Raw genomic sequence first — 18,799 nt, 5'->3', positions numbered from 1 at the left:
CTGAGACGAAGGCAGACGCTTAATGACTGAGCCACCCAGGCGCCCCAGAAATGTCTTTTATGACCTTTTTTTCCTGTCCTTAGAAAATTAGCTGTTTGAAAAACAGTATTGAATAGACGTTGATGTTGACTTTTTTCTGTTCGAATTTTTAGATATGGGTCATAGTTCTGGGGTGAAATTAAATTTTTTTGAGACATTAAATTTGTCTAAGAAGAGGTATTGAAGTATACTTGTTCTTGTTAGAACTATTTTGGGGAATAGAATGAACATAGTTCTTCATACTTGCTTCTTAAAGAATGTTTTTCTTTGTATAAATGTTGGCTGGTATTTGTTACCACAGGATTACTTCATCTGAATTCAAATTGAATATATTCTTTCACTTCCATTCCCATGAAGTGGAATGATAAAAAGTACAAAGATGTGTAGCTTAGTAGTGGTAGGTAGGATACGTGGACAGGTGAACAAATGAAAACAATGTGACTAATAGGAAAATAAGGGATTTCATCTTGTGGTAGGAGAGTAGGCATGTGTAGCTCAGGGCTCTTACCTGAGAAACACCCTAACTTCTTTATGCCCTTTGGGGAGCATGAAGGGACTTGATATCATTTACATATGTTTTAAAGTATCATTTCCTTTATCTTAAGTCATGAGAAATCATACAATGCAACTCCAGTTGACTAATTTCTAATGTGAGCATAAGGGAAATTTTTAGCATTTTTTACTGAGTGTAGGTCAGGGCCGGCTCTGCTCTCCATACATTAGTCATTTAACCTCTCTGTTTTAGACTCCACATCTGCAAAATGAAGAGGATGGATTAATTGAACTTAAAGGATCCTTTCTTTTTTTTTAATTTTATTTTTATTTTTTTTTTTTAAGATTTTATTTATTTGTAAGAGAGTGAGAGGGAGAGAGAGCACAAGCAGCAGGGAGGGGCAGAGGGAGAGGGAAAAGCAGGCTCCTTGCTGAGCAAGGAGCCCGACGCAGTGCTTGATCCCAGAACCCTGGGATCATGACCTGAACTGAAGGCAGTTGCTTAACCGACTGAGCCACCCAGGCACCCCTCAAAGATCCTTTCTTATTTTAAAATTCCATGATATTATAAATGTCTGAATTTTACTAGAAAAGTATCGAATTTTGCTCATTTTTTCTGATCCTATGTATTATAAGACTGAAACTTTAAATTAAGCCTGTGTACTTCTGGTTTTGGCTCTGACATAAATTATACCTAGAAGTTCAGGTAAATTCCTAAGACCTTTCTAGTTAAGGCAACCTTTAAGTGTCATCATAGCTATTTAATATTTCACTTATCCAGTTGATTTTCCATTGAGGAAATTAGCAACTTCTTCATTTCTAATGAGGAAATTAGCCTTGGAAAATTGTATTGGTTTCCTGTCTCTGGCAGTATTGTGAAAGTGTACTTTATGTTGATGATCCGTCTTGAAGGAGATAACATGATACATTTTCCTCTTTTCCCTTTGCAGGTTCTTTGGTAGTGAACTACCCTTTTGATGATGATGAACAAGGGGTTGCCACATACAGTAAATCACCAGATGATGCTGTGTTTCAACAAATAGCACTTTCTTATTCCAAGGTAGGCTTGTGTTTAAACATAAAATGCTATAAAATTCTTTAATTAAAAAAATGAAACGAAGTCCAGTAAGACTCTGGTCAAGTGCTTTCTTCTTGATTAAGCCTTCCATAATTCCTTTCCATGATTCCTTTCAGTCAGTCTTAACTGCTTTTTCTCTTGTTTCCTACCTCACTTTGAACATACCATGTATTTCCGCATTACCTTTAGCCTCAAGTAATGTCTTTTTGTCTATAGTTTTTAGCACAGTACCTGAATCATAATAAACTAAACATAATAAATATAAATTAGCATGCTGGTTTATTTCACTTGACTAATTTTTTTTTTTTTTTAAAGATTTTATTTATTTATTTGACAGAGAAAGACACAGCGAGAGAGGGAACACAAACGAGGAAACACAAACGGGGAGTGGGAGAGGGAGAAGCAGACTCCCCGCTGAGCAGGGAGCCCGATGCGGGACTCGATCCCGGGACTCCAGGATCATGACCTGAGCCGAAGGCAGTCGCTTAACCAACTGAGCCACCCAGGCGCCCTCACTTGACTAATATTTAAGTGATAAGCCTACTTGTAGTCTAAAGTGGAGGTTGACAAGCTACAGCTGTAGCTCCAAATCCAGCCCATTAACTGCTTTTAAGTAAAATGTTATTGATACACAGCCACATCCATTTTTTTGTGTATTATCTATGGCTGCTTCCTCTTTCAGCATTTGAAAAGAAATGAGTGTAATTAACCAGTATTAGCAGAGTAAAGAAGAAAAACACAGCATTCATCTCAATAGGTGCAGAGGGTAGAGTTGAGTAGTTGCAACAGACACGTTCAAGCCTGTAAAGCCTAGAACTTTTACCGTCTGATCCTTTACAGAAAAAACCACTAGTCTAAGCTATTGAAGAGCCCATTGTAACATAGCAAGGGAAAGCAGGTAGATATTTGTGTATTTTCTAAATTTTTTATAGCGAACACACGTTACTTTTATAGTCAGAAATGGTATATGTATGTGTGCATGCTTGTGTGAAATTTTAATTGAAAAATTATTCTAGATAATGTGTTAAAAGTTGGGACTTGGAAACTAGGCCTGTTAGTTTCAGTTTTTGGTCTTACTACGGACTCAGTCTGTGACTTTATTGGTTATAGATAACACTGCAACTCTATGGTCTCTAATCACAGCCTTCTGTTATTTCACATTGCCCATGCCTTCATCCTGCACAAGTGGACCCTGTGAGATTGTTAAGAGTTTCTAACAGGGGAATACATCTATTATTACACTTTAAGGAATAGCTGTCTTCTGTTTGGGCACACCATTGTTAGAGGGATGTTCATGACATAGAATATTCTGCCCTCTGAATAATCAAAATAAAAATTAAGTGATCAGATTTTGTTCATATCCCCATCACATTTGGTGCCCAGTCTTATAGTTCTGCTTTTTATCCTCATTGTGACTTCAAGTTCCTTAGCCTCTTTTTGTATTTGAGAGAGAGAGAACACAAGCACAGTTGAGCAGGAGGGAGGGGCCGAGGGAGGGGGAGAAGCAGACTCCCCGCTGAGCAGGGAGCCCGATGTGGGGCTCCATCCCAGGACCCTGAGATCATGACCTGAGCTGAAGGCAGACGCTTAACTGATTGAGTCACCCAGGCACCCTTTTTGTTTTCTTTGACCTTTAATTCATTTGATTTTACTTTCTATCCAGCTTAGACCTATGGATGTCCCTTTCAGTGATGCTCTCACTTACACCTTGGGATACCCTTTTGACATACCTGCCTCGCCAGTGTCCATTCCGCAGTAGTTGCCACCACCATCTCCCTTCTACATCCCAGAAAAGTCACAGAGTCATGGAAATTGACCACACTCTATGCTCTCTAACCTCAGGAGAGGTTTATTATATTTTAAGTATAATGAAATTCAGTGAATTCAATTTAGTGAAAGTGAAGAAACAGCTTTCTGCTGTACAATGTGACAGATATCAAGTGACAAGGAAATTTTAAGGAGGCATTAGTGGAATAACTAGTAAGTTATGAATAAAAATTAATTTATTTTAGTTGACAGTATTACACTAGTGTTAATTTCCTTGTTTTGATAATCACTTTGATTACATAAGATGCTAACATTAGGGAAAGCTGGATCAAGCGTATATAAAACTCTCTGTACTCTTTTTTTTTAAGATTTTATTTATTTATTTGACAGAGAGAGACACAGTGAGAGCAGGCTCACAAGCAGGGGGAGTGGGAGAGGGAGAAGCAGGCTTCCCGCGGAGCAGGGAGCCCGATGCGGGGCTCGATCCCAGGACCCTGGGATCATGACCTGAGCCGAAGACAGAGGCTTAACGACTGAGCCACCCAGGCGGCCCTCTCTGTACTATTTTTGCAACTTCTCTGCAAGTCTAAAATTAGTTCAGGTTGGGGTGCCTGGGTGGCTCAATCGTTAAACATCTGCCTTCGTCTCAGGTCATGATCCCAGGGTCCTGGGATCGAGCCCCGCATCGGGCTCCCTGCTCCGCGGGAAGCCTGCTTCTCCCTCTCCCACTCCCCCTGCTTGTGTTCCCTCTCTCGCTGTCTCTCTGTCAAATAAATAAAAAATAAATAAAATCTTTATAAAAAAATAAAATTAGTTCAGGAGAAAGCAAAAGAAAAGAAGAAAACTGAGTAGTCTCTTGTCTCCGCTTCCTTATTGTTCTCTCCTCCCAGTTTCCTGTCATCTGCCTTCTGCCTACATTGTTTTACCTGGACGTGCCCCCTCAAAGGTTACCAGAAATCTGTTGTTGTTTTTTTAACTTTCTTGACCTCTGAAGTCTGACATGTTTGTCTTCTCCCCTTGATCTCTGCCCCATTGCATAGTAGAAAGCTCGGCTTTTTTTCTCTTTTGTTGGCTGGACATTGTCTCTTTTACTTTTTTTTCCCTCCTTCTTCCATCCTCAGCCATTTTTACCATCTTAGCAATTAATCCAGTTGGTTTACCTGTCACTACTAAGTAAATGCCTCTTTAAAAAACTGTTTCATAGAATGGGAGTTATTGTAAACAGATGAAAAGATACAGAAAATAAACCTAGAGAGCACCCATCATTTAATATCTTGGTATATGACTTTCAGACTGTGTGCAGACTGAGACTGGACATCCTCACCCTCAGGCTTCTTGTCAAACTGTTTGCTTGAAAAATTTAATTAGGTTTTAAAAAAATGATCAGAGTAGCGAGAATTAAAGGAGATGGCAAATGCACATGGTAAAATCAAAGTCCACAACCTTCTGGGGGCTCGTGATCTCACACTTGGATTATTTCAGTAGTACTCTGATGGGTCTCCCTGGTTTTGGTTTCTTTTTCACATTATTATTTGGATAAACTTCCTAGAGCCATGAATATTTCGCGTATCACTCTTTCTTCAGAGATTTTTAGTGGCTCTTTGTTACTCTGAGAATCAAGTCGAAATGTTAATAGCTACTTCCTACAACTATGGTGTCTAAAGTGAGGTTTATACTAGATGATCCATTGAAATGTAGGAAGAATATATTAGAAATTCTATTTATACTTTTATATTTATCCCTTAAATATTTTTTATTTTTATGCAGGTTTATATTATATGTATTGTCTTAGTATAGTAGTACATCTATTAATTTATAACTGAATGGATAGATAGATACTGATGGAAATGAAGAGAGAGACATAGAAGGTGCATGCACATCTTCAGTGAAAAAAACAGAAAGCAAAAGAGCATGTACCCAGTTATTACAGTAATCCAAAATAATAATTTTTATTTGATAAGAAAGCAGTGGGATCATAAGCTTGAAATTCATATGTTAAGTTTATGAAAGCATATTGTTTATATATATTTTTTATTTTAAATCCAGGGGGCTTGTTTATGTACACATACATACATATACATATGTGTGTCTATACGCAAACACACACACACACATATATATTTTTAAGTAAGCTATACGTCTAACATGGGCCTTGAACTCACGACCCTGAGATCAGGAGTTGCGTGCTCTACTGACTGAGCCACCCAGGCGCCCCTCTTAATATATTTTAAAGTTAAATGGTTAATTCTCAATAGTGGGAAAATAGGAAATTGTTATTTTTCTTTTCATGCTTTCTATACATTTTTTTTTCTATTTCCACAAGAAAGCCGCTCTGGCCAGCAATCCTTCTCTTCCCTAGAGTCCAGTGGCACTTCCTTGTGTCTTCATGGCAGTTTGTCTTACTCTTCCTCAGGCAAGCTGTTGCACATGTGCTATGCTAGACACTGCTAGATGCTGAGGACACGGAGACATACGCTGTTTCAGGGAGTAGTGTCTTGTTTTTAGGGAAGAAAAAGGTGCAACCAGTTGTAACAGAGTACAGAATGCAGTCAAAGCACAGGGGGACCATCTGGAAGTGAGAGAAAGCTGCTTACTCCACATCATGTGTGAATTATCTTCGGGACTTTCAAGCTTCTTGAAAACATGAGTATGAACACTTTTTTGTGGGATTTATTTTTTGGAGAGGGATTGAGTTGGGTTTTATATTATTTGTAACTGCAAGTCATAAAGTTTTACTTTTTTACAGAACACGTTTAATTTTGATTTTTAAAAGTAGGTAACAAGTTCAGAGAGTAAACAATGAAAATGGCATAGAAAGTTATACATTAAAAAGTCTCAGTGCGGGGCGCCTGGGTGGCTCAGTCGTTAAGCGTCTGCCTTTGGCTCAGGTCATGATCCCAGGGTCCTGGGATCGAGCCCCGCATCGGGCTCCCTGCTCCGCGGGAAGCCTGCTTCTCCCTCTCCCATTCTCCCTGCTTGTGTTCCCTCTCTCGCTGTGTGTCTCTCTCTCTGTCAAATAAATAAATAAAATCTTTAAAAAAAAAAAAAGTTTCAGTACTTCTCATGGCTCCACTCACCCCATTCCCACCTCCACATACTCCCTATTGGTAACCACTTTTATTATTTTTCCTTATCCTTCTTGTGATGCAAACAAATATAAGTAAAGATTCTTAATTTTTTTTTCAGGAAAATTCCCAGATGTTTCAAGGTAGACCTTGCAAGAATATGTACCCAAATGAATATTTTCCTCATGGAATAACAAATGGAGCTAGTTGGTATAATGTCCCAGGTAAACATTCTTTAATATCCAGGCCATATAATTTGATGGATTTTCTGTCCCCCTGGATGGTGCTGCTTCTTATTGGTTTTTTAATTTTGAGAAAATATCATTCTTTTAAAAATATTGTTTAAATAATTTAAAACTTCAAATAACCTTTTCAGCTATTTTTCAATTTGGTACACTCAGAGTTTTGAGTAAAGGGATTGTACTAAAACTTTATGAAAGTGTTATATTTTACCTCTGGCTGTTACAAAAAACCTTAGGTGTGCTAATAAGAAGTGGGTAAGCTATACTTGAATTCTTCCTGAACATGGAAGTACAGGTGTCTTACCTGCACCATAAACATCAAGGAGCTCTCAAATGAACATATTATTGTTTTTCAACCAATGCTGAGAAAAGATGGATTTGGCTTTTTTACTAGGAATTTTGCTTACTTTTTGGGATCTGATCTAGTTCTACTTCTTCAGAGTTACTGATTTTAATTTTTTATCTGTTAGGTGGTATGCAGGACTGGAACTATTTACAAACAAATTGCTTTGAAGTGACTATTGAGCTAGGTTGTGTGAAATACCCATTTGAGAAAGATCTGCCAAAATTTTGGGAACAGAATCGAAGATCTCTAATCCAGTTTATGAAGCAGGTAACTATTCAGGAGTGAAGTATAAAATTTCTCCCAAGAGCAAGAATACTTTTGTGTGTACATTTGGTTTTCACACAGTGATTTTCAAATACATCCTTCTGAATTCAGCCTATTCATGTTTTAGTGTGTTTATCTAGAAAATTCATGGATGAAAATGAGTTTATTTGTATGTGTGGGGAGGAGTTGAAAATGATTAAACAGGGTGGTGGTGATTTGCTTTAAAAAAATTCATTTATTTATTTGAGAGAGTGTACACAAGTTGGGAGAGGGGCAGAGGGACAAGCCAATTCCCTGCTGAGCGCAGAGCCTGATGCAGGGCTCCATGTGGGGCTCAATCCCAAAACCCTGGGATGATAATCTGACCCAAGTCAGATGCTTAACTGACTGAGCCACCCAGACACCCCTGGAATGGATCTTTTAGAATAAGGATATTCTCCTATACGACATCTTCAGGTGCCATTATTTCACCAAAGAAAATTAATAGTAATTCTCTAATATTACCTAGTACCTAGTCCACATTCAAATTTCCCTCTCTTTTACCCCAAAATGTCTTTTTCTTCCCCCATCTTCTGCCCATTTTTAAAAAATTTTTATTGTTATGTTAATCACCGTACATTACATCATTAGTTTTTGATGTAGTGTTCCATGATTTGTTGTTTGCACTGGGTGTTATATCCAAAATGTCTTTTCATAGCTATATTTTAGAACCAGGATCTAGTCAAGGTTTATGCATTGCATATGATTATTACATCTCTTTACTCACTTTAATCTGGAACAGGCCTTCCATTTTTTAAAAAATGACATTTCCCTTTTATTTTTTTTTAAGATTATTTGTTTGAGAGAAAGAGAGTACGAACAAGCGGGGCGGGGCAGAGGAAAAGAATCTCAAGCAGACTCCCTGCTGAGTGTGGAGCCCCAACATGGGGCTTGAAATGGGGCTGGATGCAGGGTTCAATCTCTTGATCCTGAGATCTTGATCTGAGCCGAAATCAAGAGTCAGACACTCACCTGACTGAGCCACCCAGGCACCCCTGACATTTCCCATTTAAAGAGGGCAGGACAGGGGGCGTGTAGGTGGTTGAGTCAGTTAAGTGTCTGCCTATGCCTCAGGTCATGATCCCAGGGTCCTGTGATTGAGCCCTGTATCAGGGGCTGAGCAGGGAGCATCTCCCTCTCCTGCTGCCCCTACTTGTGCTATCTCTCTCTCTCTGTCATATAAATAAATAAAATCTTTGGGGAAAAAAAAAAAGAGGACAGGACAGTTTTCCTGTAGAATGTCCTATATACTGAAATTGTCAGATGTGCTAAAGTTTAAACAGTGTTATTTATATTCCTCATGATAAAGACAAACCTAGGCTATGAAAAATTAGCCTTTCAGAAACTAAAATATTTTGCTTAGTAGGTGTTTACTTAGCTTTACTCTCAACTTCTAAATTCCTGTTTGTTCCACATGTTTATTATCAATCTGTTATTTTGGATATGAGAGCTCCCAAAGTAATTAAATGATGATCTTTACCTTTGACATCTGGGTGTCCTTGTACTTTATCCAGGTTCATCAGGGTGTCAAAGGATTTGTCCTAGATGCCACGGATGGCAGGGGTATATTAAATGCCACGATTAGTGTTGCTGAAATTAATCACCCAGTGACTACCTACAAAACCGGAGATTACTGGCGTCTCTTGGTTCCAGGAACTTACAAAATCACAGCCTCTGCTCGAGGGTGAGTGACTGAATACTTTGATATTAAGTGCTTGAGGAAAGACAAACATGGTTCTATTCTAGACAATTATTGTCATAAGGCCCTAGAAAAGTCAAGCAACCTTGAGTTTAATGCTGGGAAGTTTAGAGCTGGTTACACATTTGATTCTCCTCCAGTGATAAAGTGAGTACATAAACTGTCAGATTTAAGAAATCTATGAAATTCTGCCCTTTGAACAGTGGCCTCCTCCTCTCAGGTCCTCTGCCCCCTGTCCAGATGTAAAGCTGTAGTGAGTGATTCCTTCACTAGCTGGTAACAATTCTGGGAAGTACCTGTTAGTTGGGAAAAAAGGACTCCTGTTGTGCTGCATACTTCTAGTTATGTCGTCCAATAAATACCACCACTTTACATTTGTTCCTTTTTAAAGTTTTCTCACACTTTTTTTTTCCTCTCCTCACCTAAACCATTCTTTTTTTATTTAAAAAATGTTTTTAATATGTGTATAGTTGACACCCAATGTTATGTTAGTTTCAGGTGTACAGCCTAGTGATTCAACAAGTCTATACGTTACTCTCTGTTCACAAATGCAGCTACTGTCGGTCACCATACAATGCTATTACAGTATCATTGACTGTATTTCCTGTTCTGTAACTTTCATCCCTGTGACTTATTCATTCCGTAAATGGAAGCCCATACCTTCCACTCCCCTTCACCCATTCTGCCCACCCACGCCCCTTGCAACCATGTGTCTGTTTCTGCTTTTTGTTTGTTCATTCATTTGTTTTCTGAGATTCCGTATCTAAGTGAAATCATATGGTGTTTGCCTTTCTCAGTCTGACTTATTTCACTGAGTATAATACCCTCTAAGTCCATCATGTTGTTGCAAGTGGCATGATCTCATTCTTTTTTATGGCTGCATAGTATTCCATTGTGTATGTACACCACACCTTCCTTATCCATTAGTCTATCGATGGACACTTAGGTTGTTTCCATATCTTGGCCATTGTAAATAATGCTGCAATAAACATAGGGTTACATGTATCTTTTCGATTTACTGTTTTTGTTTCCTTTGGGTAAATGCCCAATAATGGAATTATTGGATCATAGGGTATTTGTATTTTTAATTTTTCAAGAAACCTGTATAAATTTTTCCACAGTGGCTGCACCAACTTACTTTCCCACCAGCAGTGTAAAAGGGTTCCTTTTTCTCCACCTCCTCAACACTTGTTTTTTCTGGTCTTCTTGATTTTATCCATTCTGACTGGTGTGAGGTGCTATCTCATTGTGTTTTGATTTGCATTTCCCTTATGATTTTTGATGTTGAGCATCTTTTCATGTGCCTGTTGGCCATCTATGTCTTCTCTGGAAAAATGTCTATTCGGGTCCTATGGCAATTTTTAATCAGATTGTTTGGGTTTTTTTGGTGTTAAGTTGTAAGAGTTCTTTATATATTTGGGATATTAACCCCTTATTGGGTATATCATTTGCAAATATCTTCTCTCATTCAGTAGGTTGCCTTTTTGTTTTGTTGATGATTTCCTTCACTGTGCAAAAGCATTTTACTTTGATGTAGTCCCAATAGTTTATTTTTGCTTTTGTTTCCTTTGCCTTAGGAGACATATCTAGAAAAATGCTTCTATGGCCAATATAAGAAAAATTACTACCTCTGTTCTCTTCTAGGATTTCTTTTATGGCTTCAGGTCTCACATTTAGGTATTTCATCCATTTTGAGTTTATTTATGTGTATGCTGTAAGGAAATGGTCCAGTTTCATTCTTATGCATTGTAGCTGTCCAGTTTTCCCAGCACCATTTATTGACGAGATTACCTTTTCCCTATTGTATATTCTTGCCCTTTTTTGTCATAGATTAATTGACTATGTATGGATTTATTTCTGGGCTCTCTATTCTGTTCCATTTTTGTGCCACTGCCATACTGTTTTGATTACAACAGCTTTGCAGTATACCTTGAAATCTAGAATTGTGATGCCTCCAGCTTTGTTTTTCTTTTTCAAGATTGCTTTGGCTATTCGGGGTCTTTTGTGGTCCATACAAATTTTAATACTCTTTGTTCTAGTTCTATGAAATATGCTGTTGGTATTTTTTTTTTAAGATTTTTATTTATTCATTTGAGACAGAGAGATAGAGAACATAAGCAGGAGGAGAGGCAGAGGGAGAGGGAGAAACAGACTCCCCACTGAGCGGGGAGCCCAACATGGGGCTCGATCCCAGGACCCTGAGATCATGACCTGAGCCGAAGGCAGTCGCTTAACCAACTGAGCCACCCAGGCGCCTGAAAAAATGTTTTTAATTTGCAGAGTGCTTTAGGTAGAATGGACATTTTAACAATATTCTTCCAATCCATGAGCATGGAATATCTTTCAATTTGTGCCATCTTCAGTATCTTTCATCAGTGTTTTATAGTTTTCAGAGTAAAGGTCTTTTACCTCTTTGGTTAAGTTTTATTCTTTTTGGTGCAATTGTAAATGGACTTATTTTCTTAATTTCTCTTTCTGCTATTTTGTTATTAATGTATAGAAATGCTACTGATTTCTGGGTATTTTGTATCCTGCAACTTTCTGAATTCATTCATTACTTCTAGTAGATTTTGGGGTAGCCTTTAGGAATATCTACGTACAATATCATGTTATCTGCAAGTAGTGACAGTTTAACTTCTTTACCAATATGGATGCCTCTTATTTCTTTTGTTTGTTTGATTGATTGACTGCTGTGGCTAGGACTTCTAGTAGTATGTTGAATAAAAGTGGCAAGAGTGGACATCCTTGTCTTGTTCCTGATTTTAGAGGAAAAGTTCGCCGCTTTTCACCATTGAGTATGATGTTAGTTGTGGGTTTTTCATATATGGCCTTTATTATGTTGAGGTATTGTTGTGGTGAAATTTTCTTTCTTATTTCTAATTCTCTAAGAAAGGTAATTTTCATCTTTTTTTATAAGTTTATTTCTACAAAGACATATTTACTCAAAAAGAGAAAATGAACTTACGACTTTTTCTTTGGAAAAAACTTAATTTTCTTTATCTTCCCCATCCTTTACAAAACACCTGTTTAATTTGAAACTTACCATTTTTACCCTCTTGTAGTTTTCTTTTTTGTGTTTTAATAAGTGTAGATGTTAACAGTGGATATTTTCCCCTCCCCTTACTAGCTATCTTATTTCAGAAGAGTTAGTTTGGACATTAAATTGAAGTAAGGGTAAGTACATGAAAACATTTATAGTTACTGCTACCTTTTAAAAAAAAATGATTTCAAATATCTAATGGTCTGTAAAATGGATGGATTAGAACTTCAACTAATGAGAAATGAGATCTTTTCTGTTTTTCTTCCATTTTGGCATAATATTAGAAAAACAAGGGGCGCCCGGGTGGCTTAGTCGTTAAGCATCTGCCTTCGGCTCAGGTCATGGTCCTGGGGTCCTGGGATCGAGCCCCGTGTCGGACTCCCTGCTCAGTGGGAGGCCTGCTTCTCCCTCTCCCATTCCCCCTGCTTGTGTTCCCTCTCTTGCTATCTTTCTCTGTCTGTCAAATAAATAAATAAAATCGTTAAAAAAACAAACAAACAAACAGCAAGATATCTGAAAAATAGGCTAGGAATCATGCATTTGGTAGATAATGTCCTAAGTTAGTACCTCTCAAATTTTCCCAGCCATACACTCTGATGACAGACAAGTGAACTCAGATTCCAGGAGACATGGGGTATTTACTGCAAGTATGAACTTCTTTTGTAGTCATATACTTAATCTTAAAAATTCATTCACATTTTACAGTCTACCCATGTCTGTTCTTTGTTAATTAATGTTTAAAACAAATAATAAATTATCACAAAGTTACATATTTGACTCTCAGAGTATTTATCTCAAGGATTCACGTATCCTCTGCAGACTTCTGTTTCCCCAAGGCCTGGGTATTCCCACTGCAGAAGCCTGGCTCTGATCTCTCCTTTATTACAGGTATAATCCAGTTACCAAGAATGTGACTGTGAAGAGTGAGGGTGCTATTCAGGTCAACTTCACCCTTGTTCGATCTTCAGCGGATTCAAGCAATGAATCAAAGAAAGGAAAGGGGGATAGCACCAACACTGATGATGTCAGTGATCCAACTACTAAAGAGTTTGAAACTTTAATTAAAGACCTTTCGGCTGAGAACGGTTTGGAAGGCCTCATGTTACGGTCCTCCTCAAATCTGGCTCTTTATCGATACCATTCATACAAAGACTTATCAGAGTTTCTGAGAGGACTTGTGATGAACTACCCACACATCACAAATCTCACCAAGTAAGTACCACCCTCTCGCTGCTTTTCTTTCTTTCCTTTTTTTTTTTAAGAAGTTACATTCAACATAAGCCATGTTGAATGGTTCTTGTAATTTATTTGGGAGCTGCACATAGAGAGAATTGGAGTTTACTTATTTTGAAACATATTGCTTAGAGATCTTTCTAACACTGACTCTGGAGAATTTTATGAGGAACATTGGAGGAGAATTACTTGTTAGATTAGCGATGGATGGTCTGTGCCTCCTGGAAATGTAAAATTACTCTCCCTGATGATTATTTTGACTGAATTAAAAACGCTCTCCACTTCTCAGCTGCATATTCATGTCCTGACTGTTACTTAGTTTGTTTTATTTTGCTGAGGGCAAGGGACAGATTTGGAACTGAGAGCTCACCTGTCAGGGATCATTCTTTTTTTTCAAAATGAAAAGGAAGCCTGGTTTCTGTCATTTTCTGTACTCTAGTCTCTATTGACAGTTGCTATTCCCCAAAGACTTAGGGACAGTATGGGATTGAGGGTCCTGGAAAAATATGCAGTACTGGCTTAAGTAAAACTGATGCTGACTGTCTTCACTTTCTGTGGCTGCTCTGCCTCACTTTCCCTGATTGTAAATCTTTAGGTCTTGTTGCAGTTAACTCGAAAATAATTTTCTTCATTTGTTGATTCCTATTGTCTGCCTATTGTGGGCTTTACTCTGCATTTTTCCCTGAGCTTTGTATTTTAGTTCTCTACCACATACCTAATGAACATTTTCTAGCCTTTGACATTTTTACTTCATTTTCCTTCATTGGTCCTTCTAATATTACCAGTACATTTAGCTTCTCAAATACTGGTTTATAATGTTCCTAGATGCAAAGAGTGATATCTCCTTTGGCAATACTCTTCCTCAACTCCCAATTCAGGTTTTAATATTGTCCATCTTAGTGCCGTATAGAGCTTATAGACTTTCTTATTTTAAAGTAAACGAAAAATTGGACATTATTTTTGCTATCCATTACTTAGTTCATTTAAGTTTTTTTAACCTTCCAACTCAAGATGCACTTTTTAGTTAAGTATTTTCCCCCAAAATGCAACACCTGCCAGTGGTGAGACACGAGACAGTTTTAGGTGGTCCACCAATGGGCACTAAGTATCATTGAATAGAACCATGGGAAAACAATAATTTTTCTATTCCATTAACCCTTCTCAATTTAATGCTAATATTTTTTTCTATATTACTCTTGGAAATATCCCTTTGTATCAAAGAAAACGGGCCTTAAGCTCAGAGCTCTTGGGCAAGCACAACACTTTAAATGATTTTTGCTGCAATACTATTATTACATTTATAGTAAAGTATAAAGTATCTTATTTATGTAAATTAATTTACATTTAGAAAGTAAGGTTCTGTACATTTGTGTATATATAAATTCTTCCATAATAAAAAATTTAAGTGAATTAATTTAAAAAACATATGTTAGCTAAGTAGTAGTATTAAGATTATAGAAGGTAGGGCAAATATTGTGAAGATGGTATGAGAATGACTGAATTTGGAGGAACGGTGAACCCCATCATACTCTTTCCTAAATCTGATAATATCTCACTTGTATTTGATTTTCTTTGGCCAAGGAAAACTAATTTTCGGACACAGTGATTCATTCTTTAAAGACTTTTAAAGGCTTTTTATGTTTGTTTTCACGTCTTTTTAAAAAATCTGTACGTCAACATTAACATAATGCTCGATTACTTCTGACTTTTTGTTTCTGATTTTTGAAAGTTTGGGACAGAGCTCTGAATATCGTCACATTTGGTCCCTCGAAATCTCCAATAAGCCCAACATATCTGAGCCCGAAGAACCAAAGATCCGTTTTGTTGCTGGTATCCATGGAAATGCTCCAGTTGGAACTGAACTACTTTTGGCTCTGGCAGAATTTCTCTGCCTAAACTACAAAAAGAACCCAGCTGTTACTCAAGTAAGAGAAGAGCCTGTTTTGACATGCTTTAGAAGGAAGAAGCTCAGTCACACACTGAGATGAATGCACCATTAAAAATTTTTTAGGGGCGCCTGGCTGGCTTAGTCGGTAGAACCTATAACTCTTGATCTCCGGGTTGTGAGTTCAAGCCCCACGTTGGGCCTAGAGCTTACTGTTTCCTGTTGGATTTTACACAGAGGCACTTTTAATGCATTACCACTTTAAAAACGGACCGTCTTTGTCTATACGCATTGTTAATAGTGTCTTTCTGTTATATTTCTTTGTGTGTAATTAAGAGGCATAGAAGAAAAAGTACTAAAGATTTGCATTCAATCCTTTACTCCTTTATTTAATAGTCAAATTACTCTTCCAGTCTTTACTAACCATTCTGTACATTATAACTTGAGGGACTTCCATTGCTAGTTACTTATAATTAGGATACTATATTGAAAATGAGGTGGAAGACAAATAGTTTTTCTTTTCGTTTAAGGAGTTTAGAATTATTGGACATCTTGGCTGCTAAGAGATTTTAGGAAAAGCAATATGGCATTGTCTACTTTAGCCACCCATGACTACAGAAAAGAACTTTGATCCAGAGGATTGGTCACTTATGATTGAGTAACCTAGTTCTGTGTTGTCTTAGAGAAAGGAAGGAGAGAGTGTGCATCCTTCTAGAGTACTCACTAATTGGCACTGTCTATATAGACTTTAGGAAAGGGGAAAGGAACTAATATTTGTTTAATACCTACTGTGTGTCAAGTGCTTACACCAAGTACTTTACATGTATCATAATTTAATCCTCAATTTATGTTATCTTCATTTTATAGATGTAAAAACTGAGGCAGAGATATTTGATAACTTACAGGAGGTCACACAGCTAGTATGTGGTAAAACTGAGATTTAAACCCAAGCGGGTCTCACTGTAAAGTCTATGCTGTTTTGTTTTACCATACTGCCTCCCCTAAAAGAAATTTGGGGAGAATTTATGTCATGATTAGGATCAGAAAGCACCTATGGGATTAGGTGAGATGAACTTAAATCAGACTTGGCCAAAAATTATTTTACCATTTTCAGCAAAGCAAATTGTATTGATTACTTAATGTGAGTTGTAAGGAGTATCCCAAGGACATTTTTTTGTTCTTTCCTTAAAAAATGAGAGAGTATCTAGGATACTGGTTCTCAAACCTGGCTACGCATTAAAAACATTTGGGAAGTTTTTAAAAATACCAATGCCTGGGCCCCATCCCCAAAGACATCAGTATTCCTTTAAAAGCTCCTTAGGGGGCGTCTGGGTGGCTCAGTTGGTTAAGTGTCTGCCTTTGGCTTAGGTCGTGATCCCAGGGTCCTGGGATCGAGTCCCACATCGTGCTCCCTGCTCAGCCGGGAGCCTGCTTCTCCCTTTCTGCCCTGCTCATGCTCTTTCTCTTGCTATCTCTCTCTCTCAAACAAACAAATAAATAAAATCTTTAAATAAATAAATAATAAATAAATAAATAAAAGCTCCTCAGGTTATTCTACTATTTGGCCATATTGCTACCTACTGATACTTTGGTTATAAGAGACTATATGTCCTAGGTAAAATACCTACCAGGAATTTCAAAACTTCTAGTTTATGAGAATTTGCCTCACTGGTCTAATTAGGCTTGAGCTAGTAATCTTACTCTAGATTGCCATTTGTTTCGAGATAAGTAAGGGTCACAATTATCTGGCAAGTTCAAGAAAATATACACATACCCAGAGACCTGTAGCAAAGCCCAAGCATGTACATTTTAGAAAAAAATCTCTCTCCCAGGGGAGAAAGTTAAGAACCAATGAATTTAGGGTCTCCAATATTTTCAATCTATAGCCTATTTTAACAGAATAAATAAGCCAGGCATCATTTATTCTGATTTACTATCAGAAATATCTAGGATGAAGTATATCAGAACTTAGTTGATGTTGCATATGTAGGTATTGATGCCTATGGATTATCCAGAGGAGAAATTATTATGAGGAAGACAAATATCTACTTCATTTTCTTGCTGATTCAACTTTTCTGTCTCATTGTTTCCAGACATACACTGATGTTTGTTAGACTACGAATTTCAGTTTCTAATCTGGAAAATATAGTCTATTATTATTGGTTTTAGCCAGTGGTCAGCAAGCGTTTTCTATAAAGGGACGAATAGTATATATTTTAGGCTTTGTGGGACAGCTGTTCTGTGCTGCAACTATTCAAGTCTGCCATTGCAGCACAAAAACAGTCATATGAATGGGCGTGGTGGTGTGCCAATAAAACCTTATTTACAATAGCAAGCAGCTGGCTGGACTTAGCCTGCAGGCAGTGGTTTCTGACCCCTTTGTAAGTCATCAGGAGGTCTCTAGGAATATTAGTTGTGCAATAATTTTTCATTTCTTTTTAAATTTATTTGGAGCAAGAGAGAATTTTCTATCTATAATTTTCTATCTATCTATCTATCTATCTATCTATCTATCTATTTTTAGTCCTACCTTTTAAGTCTGTTTAAAACAAGAAAGACTTTCTGTTTGAGGCATGGGAGGGTATCTTAGGATTCCACATAGAGCTAACTGATTTCTCTTTCTGTTTTAGCTGGTTGACAGGACTAGAATTGTGATTGTCCCTTCTCTAAATCCAGATGGGCGAGAGAGGGCACAAGAGAAAGACTGTACTTCAAAGAGAGGACAAACAAATGCTCATGGCAAAGACTTGGATACAGACTTCACAAGTAAGCCTAATTTTTAGGCCGTTAAAGTACTTTGCAGATAATCTTATTTTTCTTTACTAGGAGATTGATAGAGTGTGTAGATGAGTAATGGGGTTACTTTCGCTCTAGGTTGTACATAAAAAGTATAAATGACAAGCTAGAAACTTGTCAAATTTTTCTCCTTTATCATTTGTAAAAGTAATTCAAGTTTTTTCTTAGAAATTCAATCAATAATATTGGAGGGGTTCCATCACTAGCCATACAGATAGGTATATTTTCTCTCTCTATCCCCCATATACATGTATACACATGTACACACGTGCACACACATGGTGTATGTGTATATTGATTTGATGGAGTCTTTCTTATTGACTTAAATAGGATCATCAACTATACATATTGTTCTGCAACTTTTTTCACTGAGTATATCACTGATATCTTTCCATTTCAGTACTTATAGATCTCTAACATATTCTTATTAATGACATCTTAGTATGCTGTTAACAGTCTAGTTTATTCAACAATTTTCCTACTAATGGACATTTAGTTTCTTTCTAATTTTTTGCTCTTGCAAACAGCACTATGGAAAACATCCTGATTTCTGAAAACTTTATTTTCTTTCAAAGATAGGTTATATATTCTCGATATTATTTTTTAAAAGAGGACATATCCATCCCTTTTTGTGTCCGATAAGAATTTTCTTAAATTTCCTTAGATCGTTAACCTTTGAAGTGTATAAAACTCAAGATAATCTGCCTTCTAGAGTGTATCTTTTATGCTGTTGAGATAGTGGCTTGTGGAGTAATAAAGTATTTATATACAGGTTTTTTAAATTAGCTGCTGATTGTGTTCATGTACAGAATAT

The 18,799-nt window shown here is 37.2% G+C and overlaps 1 protein-coding gene across 1 annotated transcript in view; it reads left to right on the top strand.

Moving 5' to 3' along the window:
• CPD (carboxypeptidase D) overlaps nucleotides 1-18,799 on the top strand; it is an 84,634-nt gene that overhangs the window by 53,537 nt on the left and 12,298 nt on the right. Inside the window, exons 8-14 of the mRNA XM_035027647.1 lie at nucleotides 1,482-1,591; nucleotides 6,563-6,665; nucleotides 7,154-7,296; nucleotides 8,847-9,016; nucleotides 12,960-13,283; nucleotides 15,034-15,229; nucleotides 17,820-17,955. Coding sequence (XP_034883538.1) covers nucleotides 1,482-1,591; nucleotides 6,563-6,665; nucleotides 7,154-7,296; nucleotides 8,847-9,016; nucleotides 12,960-13,283; nucleotides 15,034-15,229; nucleotides 17,820-17,955 — 1,182 coding nt within the window. The remainder of the gene's footprint in view (nucleotides 1-1,481; nucleotides 1,592-6,562; nucleotides 6,666-7,153; nucleotides 7,297-8,846; nucleotides 9,017-12,959; nucleotides 13,284-15,033; nucleotides 15,230-17,819; nucleotides 17,956-18,799) is intronic.

The sequence above is a fragment of the Mirounga leonina genome, unplaced genomic scaffold, assembly GCF_011800145.1.
Source record: "Mirounga leonina isolate KUSES-001 unplaced genomic scaffold, KU_Mleo_1.0 Mir_200, whole genome shotgun sequence".
Classification (NCBI taxonomy): domain Eukaryota; kingdom Metazoa; phylum Chordata; class Mammalia; order Carnivora; family Phocidae; genus Mirounga; species Mirounga leonina.
This window is presented reverse-complemented; position numbering and strand designations above follow the sequence as displayed.